The following is a 21,725-nucleotide window of genomic DNA, read 5'->3' as shown; positions in this document are numbered from 1 at the left end:
TGACATCATTTTGGCTAAATACCATGGCACTCACATGCTAAAGACCATAAATAGAGGAAATGGTGTATGTATAGGGAAAGAAACCCGGCCAAATGAGGTATTGAAGCTCTTAAATATGTCAGTTTCTACAGGGGAAGCTATGTATTGCAGTGAAAACTGTGCACCTGTATTGAAATATGGTAGTGTAAGGCTTATTACCAGACTGATTCTTCTCATTTTTGTTTTAAACAGAAGTTTGAGCAGTGCAGACATGCAGAAAAGTTTGACAAAGCTCAAGATTTAATAGCCAAACAGTATGTTTCCATATCCTGGCCTGGAGTCTGAGATGGTCAGGGAACTATACATAGCTCTGCACTGCGCAGGGAGAAAAACACAAAGGCAGGGATGGAGGACCCTGGGTTTGTCGAGTTGAGCACACTATTGGAGCAGATATAATGACAGCAGGGATGGTGGTGCAAGCAATGGCGAACGGTCTCAGGCAGTGGCAGAAGGAGGAAAAGTGGCCCTAGGAAAAGCATGTTTTAAAATGTGGGGGAAGAGGGAAGGAGGTAGGCTTGAGGCCTGAGGGGAAGAAGTGAATGTTGTTCAGTGGCCACAAGTGTGAGGAAGTGAGGTCCAAATGTCCTTGGTAATGTGGAAGGAAAGTAACCTTCATACACTTCTTGAGGACTGCCATAGTGTGTGTGTGTGTGTGTGTGTGTGTGTGTGTGTGTGTGTGTGTGTGTGAGAGAGAGAGAGAGAGAGAGAGAGAGAGAGAGAGAGAGAGAGAGAGAGTTAGTTAGTTAGTTAGTTAGTTAGTTAGTTAGTTAGTTAGTTTGGGCCAATTTCCCCTCATCTCCCAGCAGCCCTTGCATTTCCAGCCTTTGTACCAGGAAGGGCTCCCAATCCTCTGGCGATATCTTTCTGGGACACATCCATTTGCAAGAGGGAGGAGGGGAAGAGAAACCTCCCTTCTGTGAATCCAAGCCATTGTAGCTTGGATCCAAGTCACTGTGTTTTAGCTTATATGAAAGCCCTGTCTTTTTACATTTAAACTGGATTATCTGTCCTACGTTCGCAATTAGCATTCCTGTGTAAACTCACCTTCAGAGGAAGAGGAACTCTGTGGTATTAAAGCTATCAAGTGAGAGTTTTTGAAGTGATAAAACTGAGCTTCTGAAAGCAAATTATGACGTGCTTTTTAATCATACTTTTGTTCCTAGGAGAAAATAAACTTATAGGGGATCTTCTAGTACTAGGTGGGGCCACGCTCTATGGCATCTCCAATGTTTGTGAAGAGTACATCGTACGGAACCTGAGTCGGGTGGAGTTCCTAGGCATGATTGGACTCTTTGGTTCCTTCTTCAGTGGAATTCAGCTGTAAGTAAACAAACAAACAAAAAAGGCAGCCGCCTGCTTCTTTCACAATAAAACCAGCAATCTGCTATGGCCATCTCCGCTCACTATTTCATTGGACATTTCCTGATTCCACCCAGTTCAGCACCTCTATCGTTTCATTTCAGATAAAGTATCTGCTCATGGAAAAGAAGGTTAGCTTTGTAGTTGCCAAGGAGTTATTGAATGGGCCAAACGAGCCATTCAGTTTATTAATTACTTCATTCCATTTTCATCCTGTCCTTCCTTCAAGGAGCTCAGAGCAGCATACATTGTGGCTCCCTCCATTTTATCCTCACAACAACCTTATGAGGTAGGCTGGGCTACAAGGTAGTGACTGTCCCAAAGTCACCCCATGAGTTTTCATGGCTGAGTGGTGATTTGAATCCAGGTTCCCTTGTCTTAGTCTGACATTCTAGCTAGTACATCACACTGGCTTTCAATGTGTGCAACATTCTTTTGATGGTTTGTTTGTTTGTTTTTAAAAGAGTAATGGAGGGAGGTACTTTACCCTTTTCCTGATAGCTGCTTTTTAGAAACACCTTGCAGCTGCCTTCATCCTCACAAATGGAACATTTACAGGCAACCATATGTAACATCTAGTTTGGTCCTTAAAAATAAAGGATAACCAAATAATATGCTAAGATACATACGATGGCTTTTAAAACCTTTCCAGAGTACTAGGGATGTTACTGGAGAGAGGGGTGTGTGTGTGTGTGTGTGTAACATTTGCGGCTGCAGGACATGAGCTTGTTTCTTATCTTCAGATTTGCAGCACCAGTCCTTTTATTTTCTGAGACTGGATAGCTTTTGTGTACAGTGTGACTCTTTATTGTGTTTTTCTCACGCACACGTCTAATATTTCAGCGTAATGGATTTCAGTCATGTTCTAAATCAGTGCTCTGCGAAACCTCCGTTGGCCCATGGGTAGTAATACTGAGTATGCCCGGCCCCAAGGGTGACTTCATGCTGTGGTGCTCTCCCTGTCAACCTGAAAAAATAACATTTCTGTGGGAAATAAAGTCAGACTGAGTCTCAGAAAGCAAAATACACAAAGGGCCGCAGAAGTGCATTTTCTTCCCCGACCTCTGAAATGATGCAGAAATGCAGAAAAAGCAACGTGGTAGAGTCATTAGTGAACTGTACCATTTGAGACTCAGGTGGGAGGGCTAGATTGTAGAATGCTCTTCCACATTCAGGAAAACGTCCTTCATAGGAAAACTAACATGTCAGGGAGATGAGTAGGCTACAGTCCTTTTCTCTGACATGCTAGTTTTCTGGGTGCAGCCTAGTTTGTTTTAGTGTTTGTTTCAAAGGTATCTAACAAGCATTAAATGAATCAATAGAACCAAAACCAAGAACAGCCACATAATTAAAAGAGCAGAGTTGATAAACTCATAAGCCTCACCATAAAATAAAGCAAGACCTACAATATTTGTAAAGACCAGGGGAATTTAAAAGGTCTCTCTCTGGGCCTGGCACAAAAAGGATATGAAAGAAGGTGCTAGACAAGCCTCCCTGGAGAGCGTATTTCCCAGATCAAGAAGGCCCTCAATACCCAGTTGGAGAAAGGTCTCCAATGATTCTCTTAATGCACAGGCAGGTATATGTGGGAGTAGGCATTTCTTCATGTGTACAGGTCCTAAGTCAGGGGTCCCCAAACTCTTTGGGCCAGTGGGCACATTTGGAATTTTGAGTGTGTGTTGGCACTCTCACAAAATGGTTGTCATAGTGAGTATAGGTAGTCACAAATGCTCATTTCCCAGAAGGCAACTGATAAGATTAAAAGAAAAGGAACTTGCCCCCAAACCAAAGCACAAGGTAGAGATGAGGCCTGAGCTCCAAAGCACAAAACCATTCCCTTGAACCCAAATAAAGATGGTGCTAGAGGGTGGCACTTTGCTTTGTAGAATGCCAACCTCCCAGTAAAAATCAACCACCACTAATTAAAACAATCTCAAGAAATAAAATTAAAATCAGAAGGGGCAGGGAACCTGGCGGGAGCCAAGAGAGATGTCTGCGGTCTCATGTTGGAAAGACACTGTTAAGCTATGTGTAACTCTGAAGATCCCATATGTCCTTGGAAAGAGACCATCAGCCAATAAAACTGTTTCAAAATGGGTGAAGCAGCCCGCGGGACTGTCCTGAGAATGTTAGAATCAGCAGGTCTGGAGAACATTCTTTTCAAAGTAAGAGGCAGGTTAACTTTGAGAGCAATCCACACCAAAGGGATTGTACCTTTAAACATTAGCAATAAGCTAAAGTTGAAGGGTTGTGAACTAATTCTCAATTATGCAACATAAGCCCTCTTCAAAGTAATAAAGCACATGCAAAAGATCCATGCAACCCAATCATGCTCTTCTAGCATAACAAGTAGGATCACCCATAAATTGTTGCAAAGTTAAAAGCTCCTGTTTCCACAATGTCCTTCTCCGCAATGTTCCATTCCATTCAACCTCCCACTAGGTTTTCCATTTATTTCCCCAGTTGTCAGCATGCCATGGCCACTGGGCATGTTCAGTCCCCTTTGGATTGTTTTAACTCCCTCCGCTCCCCTCCCCTCCCCTCCCCTCCCCAAGGCTTGTCATAATTCTGTAAGCCATGGCGTTTCCCTTGAGGCTACTAATACCTTCCTCTTGTATGTGGATTTGATGGCGCTACAGAAGCATCGGCACTCACATCCTGAACATCAGAAATAGAGAGGATGATGTTACTGCCCAAAACTGTACTTACGATTTTAAATGTCTGAGACGATAAATCGGTTAAAATGTTTTAAATATTTAAAACCAAAACTAAAAATACAGTAAGTACTAAATTATGTATTATTTATACAATGACCTAAAAAGTTCAAATGCAGAAAAGAGAGTACAGTCGTCTAGATGTACCAACAAATTTTGTCGCCCTCATACTGGAGCCTTCTTCGGTGAACACATGGAAGGGGCAACAGGGCCATGGCTGCTAGCCCTGTCCCTGAGTTGCTATGCCGACCAACTCTGCCCCCTGACCTCTGTGCGAAATCTGAAGTGGGATCCTGCATTTATTCTTACAGTTATATGTACATTAGCTCCCCATTCAGACCTGCCAATGAAAATATAAAAGTTGAGAGTGAAGCTGGGGGCATGTTGATATTAGGGGCAGGGCAAGTGGGCCAACTTCCCCTTCCACAGATTCACAGAAAAATAATTTCTGAAGAGGAATTACAATCTGCACAAAACCTGTATTATTACAGTAATGCATACATTAAGAATATAAGAGCCATGCTGGATCAGACCAGGGGTCCATCTAGTCCAGCACTTTGTTCGCATAGTAACCACCCAGCTGTCGACCAGGAACCCTCAAGCAGGACGCCAGCAACTGGTGTATATAGGCTTACTTCCTCTGATACATTACTCAGTAATCCTTTTAGCAGGTCCATAATATTATTAGTATTCCTATTCTGAAGATTTGGAGCTGAGAATGAGAAAAAAGTGGTGCTATCAACATGAGATTCAAAGAGTTTTCAGGGTTCCTGATCCAAAGGTAAGGGGTGTGTGTGTGTGATGTGGGTAGTTACAATGCTACAACTCTAAATACGTCCACAAGGAAGCCACTCTTATTTGACCCAAATGAGCAACTGTTTATACTTAAATCTAGAAATTGCAGGTGGCCTTGGTGTAGCCAGCAGTGATTTCTGCTAGCCAGCTAGCTTTACTCTTTGCACTAAGCAAGCTAAGTGCAGCTTCAGAATAGCCTTGCTGGATCAGACCAAAGGCTTATCTTGTCCAGCATTCTGTTCTTACAGCAGCCAGCCAGATGCCTGTGGGAAGTCCACAAGGACATGAGCGCAATAGCATCCTCTCACTCATTTTCCCCAGCAAATGACCCGCAGAGGAATACTTTCTGTGATGTTGAAGGTGATACATTGCCATCATGACTAGTAGCCATTTATAGCATTCTCTATGGATGTGTCAAATTTCCCTTTATAGCTGTACATGTGGGCAGCCATTGCTACAACTTGCGGTTAAAAATTCCACAATTTGATTATGCGCTGAGTGAAGAAGTACTTATTTTCAATCGTGAATCTCCCACCATTCAGCCTGATTGGCTGACTGCAGATTCTAGTATTATTAGAGAGGGAGAAAAGTTCCCTATCCACTTCACCGCACCATACATAATTTTATACATCTCCATCACCTTTCTTTCTAAGCTAAACAGCCTCAAATGTTGCAATGCTGCTCCATCCCCTTGATCACTTGGGCTGCCCTTTCCTGCCCTTTCTCCAGCTCTACAATATCCTTTTTGAGGTGCAATTCAGAACTGCGCACAGCATTCCAGCCTATGGTCACCATAGTGTTCCAAATCTATGGTCGCACCATAGATTTGTATGAGGGCATTATGATATTGACACCTTTATTTTCAATTCCTTTCCTAATGATCCCCCACAAGAAAAATCACCTTTTTCACTGGGTCGACATTTTCATCAAACTATTTATTTATTTACTTTTTATTTATTTATTACATTTTTATACCGCCCAATAGCCGAAGCTCTCTGGGCGGTTCTATCCCAGTTCCCTTTCTTGGTCAGTCACTGTTGGCTCTGATCCAGTTGGAATTTGTGCCCCAGAAGTGCATCACTTTACACTTGCTTACATTGAACTACATTTATTTTGATGCCCATTCCTCCAGTTTGGGGAAATCCTCTGTTCAACCTCAGAAGAAATCAGTGGGAATTACTTTTGAATAAGCATGTATAGAATCAACTGCACATTCATGTTAATGAACTGATCAAAGTATGAGGTATACTGAGAGCCAGTATGGTGTAGTGGCTAAAGTCTTGGACTGGAAACCAGGAGATCCGGGTTCTAGACTCCACTCAGCCATGGAAACCCACTGGGTGACTTTGGGCCAGTCGCAGACTCTCAGCCCAACCTACCTCACAGGGTAATTGTTGTGAGGAGGACAAAATGGAGGGGGGCAGGAGTACTATGTAAGCTGCCTTGGGTTCCTTGGAAGAAAAAAGGTAGGATATAAATGCAGTAATAAATATATAAATAAATAAAGCGCAACAGGCATGTGCAAACCTGCACACTGTCTACTTGCTCACTGGCTCTCTGTCAAGCAAGTAAATGGTAGCAATGATGCTATTTCTAGCAAGCATGAAAATGTATGCCGCCTTGGGTTCCTTGGAGAGAAAAAAGGCGGGATATAAATGTAATACACAAATAAATAAATAAATAAATAAATAAATAATCTTGATCTCAACCTTTCCAGTTTTGATGCATAATTATATGTCTGTTCCATAATGTTCATTTCTATGCAATCAGCCACTTCTTGCCTGTGATTTATTTGGATTTGTCTTTGCTGCAGAGAAGCTTAAAAGAAAATATAATTGACATAAATACATTATTAATATTTCAGTTGGAGAGCTCTCAAAAATATTAACACACATAATAAATGCCAGTATATTTTATAGAGTGAATGTGAAGCTTTGGGCAGATGGCCCAGTTTCATTAAAGCAGCTCAAAATTGTGTGTTGGTGACTATTATTACTCTGTGGATTACCTTTCAAACAAGACAGAGTTGATTAAACAGATTTGACAGTATTTAAGCTGTGTAAGAGTTTTCCGAAGTGTGTGACTACAAACCTATTTATCTTAACTTTAGGGAAATAATTGGAAATAATTTGTTTCTGTCTTCAAACTTTTATCTTTATTTCCCCCCCCCCCACTCCAGTGCCATAATGGAACACAAGGAGTTGTTAAAAGTTCCTTGGGATTGGCAAATAGGTAAGAGCACAAGTCTATGCATTAATGGTTATTGCTAATATTTGAAATGTGTGCTGCTGCTGTTGAATAGGCAATGTTGTAGCATCCTTGCCTAGTACTGTCCAATATTTGAAACAACTGTAGCTTAGAATGTTATCTTCACAGGGGCCAGATATCGAATTAAGCAAAGACCAAAATGCTGGCAAATGTTGACTCTTCTACCTTCAGCTGGGAAATAAGGAATAGGTTTTTAACACTATCTCACCGCTACTGAACAGCAACAGAAGCTTTGGCAAAGTCCTCTCTTAGGTACCTCAAATACTCACTTGTAGCAAAGAGTACGTGAAAGTGAGTGGCTGAGAGGAAAGGAGGAGGATTATGTTCACCGCTTTGAGTTCCTTGGAGGCGGGAACTCAAAAAAGGTGGGATATATAAAAATGCAATAATAATAGCACATGGAGGGCTCTCCCAAAGCCTCTTTTGCTGTTTCCACTGGGGAAAGGAGAGTTTTGAGCCTCAGCTTGCTTAACAGAAAGTGGTGGCACTACATAGTGAAGAGGAAGCATTCCTTGGGTTCACCTCTACGTTGGGGATTAGATGGGAAGCCCACAGGCAACAGATTGAGATCATGGGCCACCAATTCCCTCTCTGTGTTCTATAGCACCTTACATAGTTCCTGTTCTGTATAGTTTAGGTACAGAATAAGCATAAGAATTTCTTAAAAAGCTGGCCTGACAGCAGAGTGTGATAATAAAGCAATAGGAGTGAACAGTTCCAAAACTAACATTAAACAATGGCAGCCACAATCAAAGCAAGAAAGCAAGAAAGCAACCTAACTTTAGATGTCACAGTTGCCCAAAATCTTTACTGAAGGAAGACACCCATGTTTGAAAATGGCTAATTGCTTCCAAAAAATAAGATGGTAGATGAGCAATGCCTGCCTGCCTGCCTTCCCCCAGTGTTAAAGATGTCATACACAATGAATTCCGCATTGAATTTCACTTTCAAGGTAAACCGGATATACCCCTTTCAATTTGAGAAACTCATTTATGGGCAAAGGCATTGCTCTGCTAAGCAAATAATTTTCTCTATAAGAATCGACATTTAGGTACGACATCTGCAACAAAAAATGGCTTTTGTTATTTGTAATGACAGAATAATCTAAGAACAAGATATGAATGCTGGATAATGTAAAACGGTGTGTTGAGCACAAATGGCTCTTTTAACGAGGAGTGAGATAATGTGTTGATAATGCGTCAACAACTCCCTGTTAACCTACTTTCGGAATGAACATCAAAAGCAGCAGGTTAAAAAGCACTCCCAAGTCAACTGGTGACGGGGGGAATCCCTGAGCAGTAGAGTTCTAATACGCTACACAGCAGACCGCTGCTCCCCTTGGGCTTTCACTCATCATTTCCGCTAATTATACTGAAACCTTAACAGAGCATTGCACAACTGCCACGAGCCTCTGCCACAAGATGTCTTAGCAGTTTTACAGTGTGGCTCCAGAACCAAATAACAAATCAATATGAAGCATAGTTGCTCTCTTTTGTCAAGCAGTGGAGAGTTTTAAGAGCCTTCTGGGGTTAATTTCCCTTTTTAGGGAGAGAGGGGGAAATGATACTTTGCAGTGTAAATTTACAAATTTACCGGATGGAGCTGCAAGTTTTCAGGCAGAAAACTTGCAGCTCCAATATAGCCCCAAATAGTTCTCCTATCACCTTCTTATTATTACTTTCTTCTTTAGCAAAAACATACACCTCACTAAAACAATTCACTCTATGACTGTGTTTGCACATCACACTAAACAAGTGTGAGTAGAATAAGCTGCAGCGAGCCTCTAAGTTGGGTGTTTCCCCTTTCACTTCTTCCTCCCATAGGGCCAAGAAGAGGAGTTTGGAAGCTTTAATTTCCTCTTGCTTGAAGCTAGCCTTAGTGAATTATAACCACAGCTTGTTGTTCCAGATTATACAGCAGGCTGTGGTTAACCAAAGCTAAAAGTGTTCCTCTTCCAAACAAGATGGGAGGAGAAGAGGGGAAGAGCATGGGAATCCAAGATTTCATGCAGTTCATTCCTGCTTGTACACGTCATGCTAAACCATGGTCAAGCATAATATATGAATACAGGCTAAGAGATAAAGAAGTAATCTGTTTGTAGGTCAGGGGTGGGGAATCTCCATTCCCTGGGTCGTTTCTGGCCTGTGATACCTCCTCATCACATCACCAAAGGCCCAGTGAAACCCCACCCCCCACCCCTTCTTTAAGCACTGCTTCTTGGGACAGGTGAGGGAAGCCAGCTACCACCTCACAGCACAATAATGTGGCAGTTCCCAAAGGCTTCTCTTGCCCCTCACTTTTTCCATTGGGAAATATGAATGATGTGAGGAAAAGCCAACTTCATTGGGACTAACTGCTTCAAGGCACCTGGAACACCTTGAAGTGGCAGTTTATAAAGGAGCAGCCACCTTATTGTCACCATTCAGGTTTTCCCCAAGCAGCTGGTGGTGGTGGTGGTGGTGACAGAGAGGGGAGTATAAATCTTCCTTCCCTGTGATCTCCTTCCTTGTTGTCTGTGTTGTGTGTGAATGGGAAGTGTGGGTGTGCTTTGGCCATGCCCACAGCAGTATGCAGCCCCCAATGACTTTTAACTGAGGGAATGCAACTCTCAGGGGAAACAGAAGGGTCCCACCTCTGCCATAGATGCACCTACATGCGTGCAAGTTCCTCACAAAACAGTAGCAGTGCTTGGTAAATCTTCATGAGGTAAATCTTGTGTTTAGGAAACAAGTGATGATCGTACCAAATTCTGCTTATTATAGAGGTGACTTTCAGAGTGGTTCAGTTATAATTTGTTGTCTGTAAAATGTTCCACTGTTGCAATGGTGTTTGCTTAGTTGCCTACCCAAGATACACAAATTGTGACGATAAGGACTTCTATTATTATTATTATTTCATTTAAAATGTATAATTATTCTCCACAACAAAATGGTGCTTATTCCCAAGCAAATGTGTTTACTGTAGAAGCAAACCCCATTTCATTCCTGTAGTCCTGTGTGATTTAAATGAGTTTAAAATGCGAAACTATGTGTACTTGAAGTGTTTCTTTTCATTTTTTCAGCAGGATTGGCAAACTGTTTGTTTGCTCTGACGTGTCAAGGATGTAAAAACAGTTGAAAAGCTTGGAATGGAGGTTACCAGATGAGGGGAGAAGATAAATATTAGTTGGGTGCTTCATAATGGAAGCAATAAGCATGATTGTCTAAAAAAGGAGGAGCCATCAGACCATCAAGTGTAGAGTTTAAAATTACCTAGCTGCACCACTGAGTGACCATGTGTCCCAAACTCAATAAAATCTCCTCCTCTCCTTATGAAAGGAATTGAACCATCTTCATTTTATAAATACACAAGTTGATGTGGCCGTCCCCTGTGCCACCTCATGTACCACTTTTATCCCAAAGATCTCAAAGAAGTCTTAATTCTCTTCAGAGGTGTGCGCAGCTCATTTCATTAGGGTTAATGAAACCTTAAAGCCCCAATTGGAGCAGAGGAGGGGAAACTGTGCTTTCTCACCCCCCACTGGGGATGGGAAAGCCCACTTTCTTGGGCCTCCAGAAAGTGTGCATATTTCCCCCGGGGATGCTAATGGCTGCAGAGGCAGCCCTGGGAAACTAGGGTGTGCATGGGCACACCCAGCACACCCCGTGTGCACGCCTATGATTTTCTTCTAAATACTGTAGAGTGCTCAGCAGAAAGTGTGCCTTTAGGGCAGGTTTTGGAAGACAGTACTAATCGTGTTCTTTTTCCTGGTTCTTTCTTCTCTTAGGATTGCTGTATGTTGGCTTTAGTGCCTGTATGTTTGGCCTCTACAGCTTTATGCCTGTAGTTATCAAGAAAACTAGCGCAACAGCAGTGAATCTATCCCTCCTTACCGCAGATTTGTACAGTCTTTTCTGTGGATTCTTTCTCTTCTACTACAAGGTAAATAGAGCAGGTTGTGCATTTGAATAATATATTACTCTCTCACCAACAGATAGTTAATATAGGAGAATCAATATGGTGGGGGTGGGGGAATGATACAGTTACCAAACTGTTTCCACTCCAACTATATACTTTACATTTTATTGGAGAGCACTAGCCCATCACACATAAAATCCATTCTCTAACTGTGATGTCCCTTATGGAAATGTACACTACACTTCTTCACTGTCAGTTGTATGCAGCAGATGAGAGAGCGTCTACTGGAGAGAGGTGGTGAGAAACTCCAACCTCAGGGGTCCGTGGTGCTATTTCAGTGTAATTCTCTCCACACAGCTGTAGGTTCTTTTTCCTCCCTGAATTTGTCATGTGGGTGATTTTAGCTTATTAAAGATCACATTACAAATGGGACATTGTCATATGTAACACTACGTAACCAACCAGACTTGATTACATGATTGGGTCAAGTGAGAGATACAATGGGCAATATAAAATGAGTTGGCAATATAAATGAGTTGGTAATCTTTTAGACATGAAAATCACCAATAAATGATCCTTGGAACTATTCCCAGCTTCTCCACCCAAATTAAATATAGACAAATGAACCCCCAAAATTGTGAAGAACACAAAGAATTGAATAATTTTGGCTTAGATGTAATAAATATAATAATAAAATAGATTGTATAAATTTATTCAACTCTGTCTTGAAACAACTGAGACTCTTTGCTGATTCGTTTTTTTAAAAAAATTAATACTTGACATTTCCAATTAGAAAACTTAAGCAGTGATATCAGTTTTGGGGAAAAAAACCACTCTTATGTAAGTTCCAAGGTGGGGGGCGGGGGGTGGAATCAAAGTTACTGTCTAAAACTTGGATAACATGTTCATGATATATGCTATGTTTCATTGGAATAGTTGAAAGCTTTTATTTGTCTACAAAAGCTTATTGTTACAAGAATTAATGGGCTTGCCTGGGAACATTACAGCAATGGCAAAGATACCCTTGTTTACAGTCATCTTAATACAGTTATTATCACCACCCCTTTTCCTACCAGCAACCCTGTGGGGTGATGGGAACCATGGGACCTGGTCTGACAGAATAGTGGGATGAGTGAGGGGTGATGTATGTGCAGATGAAGGACTTGTGCATTGTTTTTAGGATGTTTTAAGGATGTTTTAACCATGTATATTATGTTTTTAATCAGTTTTTATGTGTTTTATATTCACTGTTGTTCCCCGCCTTGATCCAAGTGGAGAGGCGGGTAAGAAATAAATTATTATTATTATTATTATTATTATTATTATTATTATTATTATTAATGATTATACAGCCTGCACAGGCAGGTGATTTCTTAAAAGCTGTCTCAGGCAATGCAGCCCAGGACTCAAGGTAGCTGTACTTCAGTTACTGGCAGTTGGTTGACTGGTAATAGGCTGGAAGGCAGAATGTTACTGCTACTCCGTTTCCTGATTTCCTCCCCTCAGCCTCCTCAGGACCTCCCTTTTCTGTCTCTGTATCTGCCTCTTCACAGTTTCTTCTTCAGAACCCTCCTTTTAAAATCTCCATCTCTTTCTCTTACCTCCCCTTCTACTCCAAATCTCTGCTTGCAGTCCCCTCAGAATATGGCTACTGTGGCTCATGGGCTCTGAGACATTCCACCAAAGGGGTTATGTTGCACAGGGTTACATAGCGCTACAATCTAAAAAAGTTCCCTCTAATATTTTGAAACGGTATTCCAATTTCACATGCTAATAATTATTTTATAGTCTTTGAATTCCATAATGATTTTCTTTTTTAAAAAAGTCTCTATACTTCTTTAATCTGATCCAGAGAAGAATATTTGGAGGGGGTTAGTTGTAACTAATTTAAGACCCATTTATTTCAATGGGTCTGTTCGAAAGTAAGTCTAAATCTGGATCCAACCCCAAATTTTCACATCCTGATTTTCAGATAACCATGGTTAAGGGGAGGAAAAAACCATGGTTAAGCATGTCTGCATAGAATCTACATAAGGCAATTTCTAGGTTACTACAGCTAGTCAAAACATGGTAGAATTTTCTATTGAAAATCTGGTGCTGTGAATTGCAGGTAAATTAACACAACATTTGCAAGTTATGTGTTGAAATGTCTTTTTTTCTCTGATTTCACTTTCTGTTAGTGAAGTTTGTAATTCTATTTATGCAGTCCTGTAATTTGTTTTTGTTTCCCTTGCATTGTTTTTATATGAGGAAAGCAAGCTTTTAAAGTGTCCCCAAACACTTTAAGCATAACACATTAATATTAAATGGGCTATATTAATTACCCTGCTACGGTCTGTTTATTCTGCATGATTTCCACCTGTTCTGTTTTCAGCTCAGCTGCACCCCTTTTTAACTACATTTATCCCTTTTGTTTTATAGCAGATTGACCAATGGGCAAAAGCCTCTCTTCAGTAGAAAGTAAATGGCTTTATACTAAATTAGAATCATCTGAGCATTTTAGTACCTCTTGCAGAACATGATTTTATTATGCTTTCAGGTTTCTGCTGTGATTTCCCCCCTCTCTGTGATGCTACTTTTATCATCTGTCAGCTTTATTGCACGTATAGCAATAAATCTCTGGAAATCAAAGGAAATGCAGGAAACTAGCTTTACCAAGCTTTAGAGGTTTGGAAACTAAGTAGAGGAGGGGGAAAACATTTTAAGTGTTTTGTTAGGATTCCTGTCTCAGGAGTTTGCATCACTTTGAAATACATTTAGAGTGGAGCTTCTGTCAAGATGCATGATGTGCCCCACACGTGTCAATATCCAGGGCCAGCCTTCCCCAAACTAGTGCCCTCCAGATGTGTTGGGCTACAACTTCTAGAATCCTCCAGCCAGGGATGCCACATCTGGTGGGCACCAGGATGGGGAAGATTGCCCTGTGCTATATTGGTTCATAGATTCTGGGGTCTACTAAATCAGAAATATGCCATTACTTTAATTGTTGTAAACTGCCCAGAGAGCTTCAGCTATGTGGCGGTAAAGAAATGAAATGAAATTAATAAATAATAAATCACAAGATGCTCTAATAGACTATTTATAATGCAGGGAGTTAATTTCATTTTTTTATTAAAATATAATGAGTTGGGATTTACACTTTGAAATAGACTTTGAATTAGAATGCAAATAGCATTTCTTTTCTTTTATAAAATGCCCAGAAACGATTGGGTACAATGAACTTCCATGTAGCTGAAGTTTTAATCAATAATAATTGATCTTGAAAGCAAGCTTCTAATGACCAAAGGCAGCCTATTATCAATCTTCTCCCACACAGCAAGACCACAGTAGTAAGTTCTGCATTCGCTCGAGCAGTTTATTGCTGCTCCCCCCCCCCCGAACTATCATCAGAAAGGGTCCCTGCACAGCAGGATTCTCACACCACCAGCTGTAGTTAGGTGTTAAACTCCCAGTAGAAGGTCCAACCATAATTCTTAGCATCCATTGGGAAAAGTGGACAGTGTGGACAGTTCAGAATAACTACTTCTGTCCTTCGGGACAGAAGAATAAACGGGGTGCTCTTTTCAAAATAGAAGCTTTAATTTGTTGTTTCTCGAGTCAAGGGAGTAATGAATACCTACTACTTTCTTCTCTGCATGAGGGTACAACATGGGAAACGCTGAAGTACAATTCCCACTGTAGTAGCAGTGCATACAGAAGTGAAGTATTTTGTTGCTGAAATTAGACTACAGCTGTTTGAAAAGTCCAGTGTGGACATATCAGTTTCCATTCTCTCTCTTGGCCTTTTACATTTCAGACTTTAATCCAGTCATTATTCTTAACAGACTAAATACTGTCACGTCCTGTTCTGCTAGTTCTCTTGTTCTTTTCCATGGAACTAAAATAGTTTTGTCTCATCACTGCAATCTATGGGATCCTTTGATTCAAGCAAGATCCTAAATTGAAATAACAGTGGGCCCTTCCATTCTGGGCATTCACTTCTCCCCACAGTGAAGAGAATGGGGGAAGGGCTTGGGGGAGCGGGAGAGAGAGAGAGAGGAATCTGAAGTAAAGAAACAAAGAGCAAATAGGCACCGTGCCTTAACATAATACTGGGGTAAATTAAGGATATACATTCCATTATTCCTCATTGACCTCAGGAAGTCTCATTCCCCATACTGCTCTACATACTAATTTTTAATCTCTCCAGTGCAATTCTAGCTTTCATGCTAGCAAAGTTTTCATCAGACTGATTTAGTAGCCGTTTTTCTCAGGCCACATCTACACCAAGCAGAATATTGCACGATTAAAGTGGTATGAAAGCGGTATATAAAAGGCAGGAGCCACACTACTGCTTTATAGCGGTATTGAAGTGCACTGACAACTGTTGGGGCCCATTGACACATACCATATACCACTTTCATACCACTTCCATGGTGCTATATCCTGCTTGATGTAAATCTGGCCTCAGTGCTCATGTTAATTTAGGTTTCTTAGGTTCTTACGCCTTTCATTTGCAAACCATATGCTGAATTTTAGTCATTCTAAGAAAATTACATTCCCATTAGATTATATAAGCAGTTTATCTCATGTTCTCTTCTAGTAAAGCCATGCATTCTGGGCCAGACAGCTCAGTCACGCTGTACTAAGTCATTAACCAGCAAGCCAACTACAATAAATTATATTCTGTACTGGCAAGATCACTCATTCTGTTTAATCTTCGATTTAGCAGTTATTTTTAATATAGCATTTTAGTCATTTCAACAATTCGGATGGAATATATGTTGCTGGAAAAAGCTACCATTTCTAATTTAAAGTAAGGAGATAAAATTGTTGGAAGAGTAACATAAATGCACAACTAGATAAAATATAAACTCCTCACAGTATTATAGCACCATAAATGTTTCAGGGCCAAACTAGATAAGATGCTGTTCACACCATTAGCAATTCCATGAATAGCTTTTTAAAAGTAAATTGGCAAAGAGGAGGCGGGGGTATCAAGTTTTGGAACCTGGTTTGGGGATAGGGGAGTGCAATCCTTTGTCCCTTGCTGCAATCCCATCCAGATTGTTCCCTGCAAAATGATATTTGCCTAGTCTGACTCAGCATGCTTTCTATATTCGTCTTAATCCAGTGCAACATTTTATATTGTCTGTTTAATTTGACAGAAACTTTGCCTGTTGTTCTCCCAGTCACCATCACAGAGGTGAACCTGTAACTCCAGGGTAGAACCCATGCCTCTTTCACTCAGGGCCAAAGTGCTCATGCAGCAGGTAACCTGACTGAGCAAGATGGCTGCTTCACCGAGAAGCTTCTAGTAGCAAGTTTAGCTCTCTATAATGGGTCAAGAATTCCATAGGACAGAATTCCATAGAACTTCATTCAGGCCTTGCCATACCTGTGCTGGTCCCTTTGCACAAGGCACATTGTGGTTTGAAAGGGGGCTGGCGTTAGGGTTGAAAAAATGATTTCCTAGCTTTTGTGTATTCAGTTCAACTGACGAACCACCATAGGTTTTGCCACAGATAGATGTTCATGTTTGATTACAATTTCATCTTATTTTCAAAGGGTTCTCTTTCAGGTAGTTGTGAATCACAGCTATTTACTGCCGAGCATGTCTGTGAAATTGTACAGTGTACATACATGTTCTGGTATGGACCTAACTAAGGCTTGGAATTGCTTGTTATCCATTAGCAGCCAATTCAGAATAGGGAAGGAATCAATCAAACTTCCAAGCATCAGATTAAGTATTGAAGAAAATAGTTTGCAAGGCAGGGGAATTTAGATGCATTTTTCAGCTAAGTCCCTTGTCATCTTTTTTGCTTTTCTTTGTGAAACAGAGATAGCAGCTAAAACTATACCACAATGTCCTTTCGATGGCAGTGTAGGAGTCCCTAATAATCCTCCAAGGAGGGCAGGTGCTGATAAATAAAGCATTGAAGAAAGCATTCACAATAGTACTGGAAAACCAATATTGAGAGACATCTATATTACCAAAGGACAGCTTATATTTCTCCAGAGCTGTCATATTTAATTAATGCTGCTTTTCATTTCAATTTACTATTCATAAATCAGCAGCCAGTGAACTGTAATATAATTTATAATCAGCATTTCTAGACTTATTATAAAAAATGTATTGTATAAATAGGCTACAACTGAAATGCAAAAATGTAACAAAGTGTATTCATCTCCAGGATATCGCTTCCCTTTCCAGATGCTAATACTTCATAAATATTTACTGCTTGGAACATAGAAATATTAGCTAAGGCATTGTCAGTATGAAGGATGGCAAGTGTAGTCAAGCTTCCCTTGACAGACCTACCCCAACCTCCTAATGGATTTAAGCTAGTTTATACCTGAACTTAAAAGGAACTGCTCACTTATTTTATCAATCATTCTTGTGGGTCTTCATTGTGGATCTTTCCACCTACTCTGCTTTCCTTGATGCTATTACTTGATCTACTCTGATTCCCCTGTTACTCTTGCAAAAGTACAGTGGTGGCCAAAACTGTGGACATTTTTTGAAATTTTTACGTTTGCAACTTTGCATGTTTATAGAAAATGTTCTGTTTCATGAAATTCAAATGTTGGCTCAACTGTTCTGATGTTAGGGTTTTGACCCAGGTTGTAGTTGAGCACCAATCTGTATTGGGACCCTGACATGGGAGTATGGAGGTTTTAACCCTTGCACACACATACACACCATGGGGCCTGTGCCTGCAATTCCTATTGCTAAATAGTGATCCATTTGTTTAATGCATCACTATTTTGAAGAGAAAGTAAAGGCACCCCACCCACCCCCATGATCTGTATTGAGCCTATAGTAGGAGTTTAGAGTAAAAAAGAAAAGAAAAAAAGAATGTCCATTATGGCCCTCCGAATTTTGATGCCATGGTTCAGTATTATAGCACAAGAATAATTTTAGGTCCCTCATTTTTTCAGCCAAACATATGACTGATAAGTATGAATTAGTAATGACAAAGGAATTCTGCCCTTTGACACAGCACAGCAGCATATCAAATATTAGAGATTTATTATTGTATATACCATGGAGTTTACTTTTGAAAATCAATAGGTAATTGATGAAAGAGCTGCAGTTGCATTTTTCTCTCTTCCATTTTTGGGCAGGAAAAAAAATGAATTCACCAACATCAGTGAAATGCTACAGAGATAACAAAAAATTACAACCCAGGCATGTGTCGTTTTAGTCTAGTGAAGCTCTGAGTCCACGTGGGCATTTGTAGAGTGGCCTGTTCAGTGGCCTTATATGTTGAGAACATTGATGTCTCTGACATGTCATCTAATTCAATTGGCCTTTGTGTGAGAGAATGGTGGATGAAAGCATTTGTGCATCCTGTCCTGCGAAGGGGTGCAACAGGGGTGCAGAAGTTGAGGCCTGGGGGCGAAATCTGACTCTCCAGGGTTCTCCTGATGGTCACAACCTGTCCTCTGTTCCACCTTGGCCACTAATTGCTTAGTGGTTGCCTGGCTTTAGTGCAAGCTCGGAAATAGTTGACATGCCTCTCGGAAGGCTTAGTTACCGACACTGGCCCTGTTCAGACAACACGCTAAACCATGCTGCTTAACTACAGAATGGTTAATGGAACGCTTTATTTATTTATTTATTTATTTATGCATTTTTATGCCGCCATTCAGCCAAAAAAGGCCCTCATGGCAGCTTACAAAAGTATTTCTTGACCGTCCCTGCCCACAGGCTTACAATCTAAAAGACATGACACAAAAGGAAAGGGGATGGTTTAAGCAGCATGGTTTAGTGTGTTGTCTGAATGGGGCCACAAAGGGAAGATATACTGCTGTTTGCCTTTGGCCCCACCCCTTTTCCTTCAGCCCCACCTACCACTGAAATGCAGCCCCAAGAGCTTCTCCAGAATGGAATTTGGCCCTCAAGCTGAAAGAAATTCAACAACCTTGGTTACAGGAACACAGGCAACTGCCTTGTACTAGATCAGATCACAGGTCCATCTAGCTCCATATTGTCTGCTCTGACTGGCAGCAGCAGCACTCCAGGATCTGACTGAGATCCTTTCCCATCACCTGCTACTTGATCCTTTTAACTGCAGGTGCCAGGCATTGACCTTATAGGGTGGCCACGTGACTTTTCCCAACCATCATCTTCTTTAAATGCTGTTCTACTTTCAATGGTGTATTGTTTTGGAATGTGTTGTAAACTGCTTCAGGATTTTAAAATGGGAAGCAGTATATATATATTCTGAAATATATAATAAAAATAAATAAAAGAGGACATACATCATCAAAATGTAGATGAAAGAGGACACTGATTTACATATGGTAATTGATATGTATATATACACATTTAGAAATTGCTGCTGTTATAATTTAAATAGAAATACACAGTGCATCTCACCATGGTGACCAGGTGGACATATGTGACTGCCTGTTCAGCCAGCTGTCCAGGTGCTAATTGTTGATGAGCAACAGTCCTTAGGGTTCCTTATATTTAAATCTGAATTGGATCCCTTCAAATAAAGGACTCCTTCAAAAAAGAGCTGCCACATCCTTTGGCAGCTCTTGAAATGGAGGATTGTCATTTGTAAAACAGGAGACAGGGCAACCCTAGACCCTCAGCACACATAATCCAAAGTAATTCCATTGATAGCTGTGTGAAATCTCTTCTTGACAGTCTTTCCAAATTGGTATAAGACTTTCATGGTCAGTAATTTAGTAGTTAAGTGTTTTAAAAAATATCTACTGATGCCTACTGTAGCTTCCTTTTCAGAAATATTAGCACGAATTTCAGAAGGTCACAAATGCCCATTAAATTGAATTGAATTAAATTGAATTGAAGGCTGAAGGTGCTTCTCTTCCTCATGCTGGTAGACCAAGCAGTGTCTTCTTTCCAGCTGGAGGAAGAAGAGACAGTAGGAGTGGCTGGTTAGGTGAGCAAGTGGGAAGGAGCAAAACAGACATCAGCATGTGATTTGCAAGGGTTAAGATAAAAAAAAATGTGCAATGAAAAAAATATGTGCACACGGCTTAAAACATCTGCTCTGTATTAAGCTATATAGAGTAAATGAGTAAGGAGTAAAATAAATGGTGTGGACAATAAGGAGAAGAGTTGTTTTGTAGTTCTGGAGATATAGCACAATATGATACACATTGTAAGGCAATGGGGCTCAGGTACCTTATTCCCCATACAGTGGGGCAGTTTATGGACAGATGGAACTGCTGCTCTAATATCTGCTGCACTACAGTGCTACAGCTGGTCATGGAGGGTACTGCAGCTTTCAGGCTCAGCAGGATCAGATAATCTGAGGGGCCATTAAGATCCCACTGGCCCTTATATAGCAACTGTCTCTGATCTCATTCTTCAAGCTGTAAAGACTAATAGAAGTCCTGCAGAAGCACCAGACGTCGGAACCATTCCAGATTAAGCCTGCTAAGTATCACCACAGTTATGGCATTTGTAATAGAATCACAGCACCTTTGAATACTAATATGAATTATATTACTGGCACTGAAGAGCTACAAAAGAAGACAGATAGGATAAAATAACTTGAATTAAAGAATGAGAACACAGCTTGGATTGTTTACAGAGATGGCAACTGGAAAGATGTGGATGCTGTTCTCATATAGTCTGTATATTGTACAACTGCCAGACATCTGCTGGAGTTGTTCCACCGTGTACGTGCAAACTACTTCCATACTTTCCGGGATTGCCCTATTATTATTTCAGCATTTTGGAAGGAAGTACTAAGGCCCATTCAAGAAAGAACTGGATAAATGGATTTTTAAAAAATCTTGCTCTGTTTTCAAAAGTATGTAGTAATAACTGATTTTCACATGGTTTTAGCAGTATTAACAGGTGCAAAAATTAGTATTGCATAAATTGAGGGCAGGACCCACAACTTCATCCAAATGGAATAAGAGACTTTGGATCCAACATAAATGATTGAAGTTACTTATTTTTCAATATCACATTTTAGAAAGCAGACAGGTTTGTGGAAAGATTGACCCATCGTAATATATTGGAATGATGTGTGTCATGATAATATTTGACCTTTCATTTGTTTTTTCTTTGTTATAGCAGACTATGTGTATGTATGTGTATCTATGGAGGTTAATTGCTTTTCATTAGAGTCAATGGGAGGAGGAAAGAAAAAATGACTGCCCACCACCACCACCTCCTACCCTGCCCAGTGCCAGCAGACAAGTCTTAGGAAATGGCAGATTTCCCCACCACCCTTGGTAGGATTGGTCCACATGCTATCAGCTTTATACTTTATGCTGGAGAAACAGAATGCCTTAATGCTAATATCTACTATGTCCAACATGACTAATGATAATTCTCCTGGATCTTGAGTCATAGTGCCCACTTCAAAGTCCTCTGTGTATTTGACTTCCTGCTTGTGGCAAGTCAAGCTACCACCACCCAAACTGGGTGAAGGTTTGTTTGTTTTTCATGCTACTACAGGCAACAATGTCAGACAACCAGCAGGCTGTAGCCACCTTGAGCTTCATGGATCATCCCTAATAGAAGATAAATGAGTTCTAACTGCTTCTTTCATACCCAAATACATCTGAATTTAGGTTTATAGCAGTTACTGCTAATAAATTTTAGGTATTTTAAACCCCATCTTTCAGCATTTAAAGCTGGTTGTTAAACCAAAGTAGTTCAGCACCATGTACATTGAT

The 21,725-nt window shown here is 40.6% G+C and overlaps 2 protein-coding genes across 2 annotated transcripts in view; one reads left to right on the top strand and one right to left on the bottom strand.

The window, feature by feature from the left end:
* Positions 1-21,725, bottom strand: part of CEP85L (centrosomal protein 85 like) — a 393,742-nt gene that overhangs the window by 193,934 nt on the left and 178,083 nt on the right. The window lies entirely within an intron of this gene.
* SLC35F1 (solute carrier family 35 member F1) overlaps positions 1-21,725 on the top strand; it is a 249,007-nt gene that overhangs the window by 220,597 nt on the left and 6,685 nt on the right. Inside the window, exons 5-7 of the mRNA XM_063124731.1 lie at positions 1,203-1,359; positions 7,087-7,139; positions 10,942-11,096. Coding sequence (XP_062980801.1) covers positions 1,203-1,359; positions 7,087-7,139; positions 10,942-11,096 — 365 coding nt within the window. The remainder of the gene's footprint in view (positions 1-1,202; positions 1,360-7,086; positions 7,140-10,941; positions 11,097-21,725) is intronic.

This window comes from Elgaria multicarinata, chromosome 4 (genome assembly GCF_023053635.1).
Source record: "Elgaria multicarinata webbii isolate HBS135686 ecotype San Diego chromosome 4, rElgMul1.1.pri, whole genome shotgun sequence".
NCBI classification, from domain to species: Eukaryota; Metazoa; Chordata; class Lepidosauria; order Squamata; family Anguidae; genus Elgaria; species Elgaria multicarinata.
The sequence above is the reverse complement of the archived record's forward strand: the minus strand, read 5'-3'. Positions and strand labels throughout refer to the sequence as shown.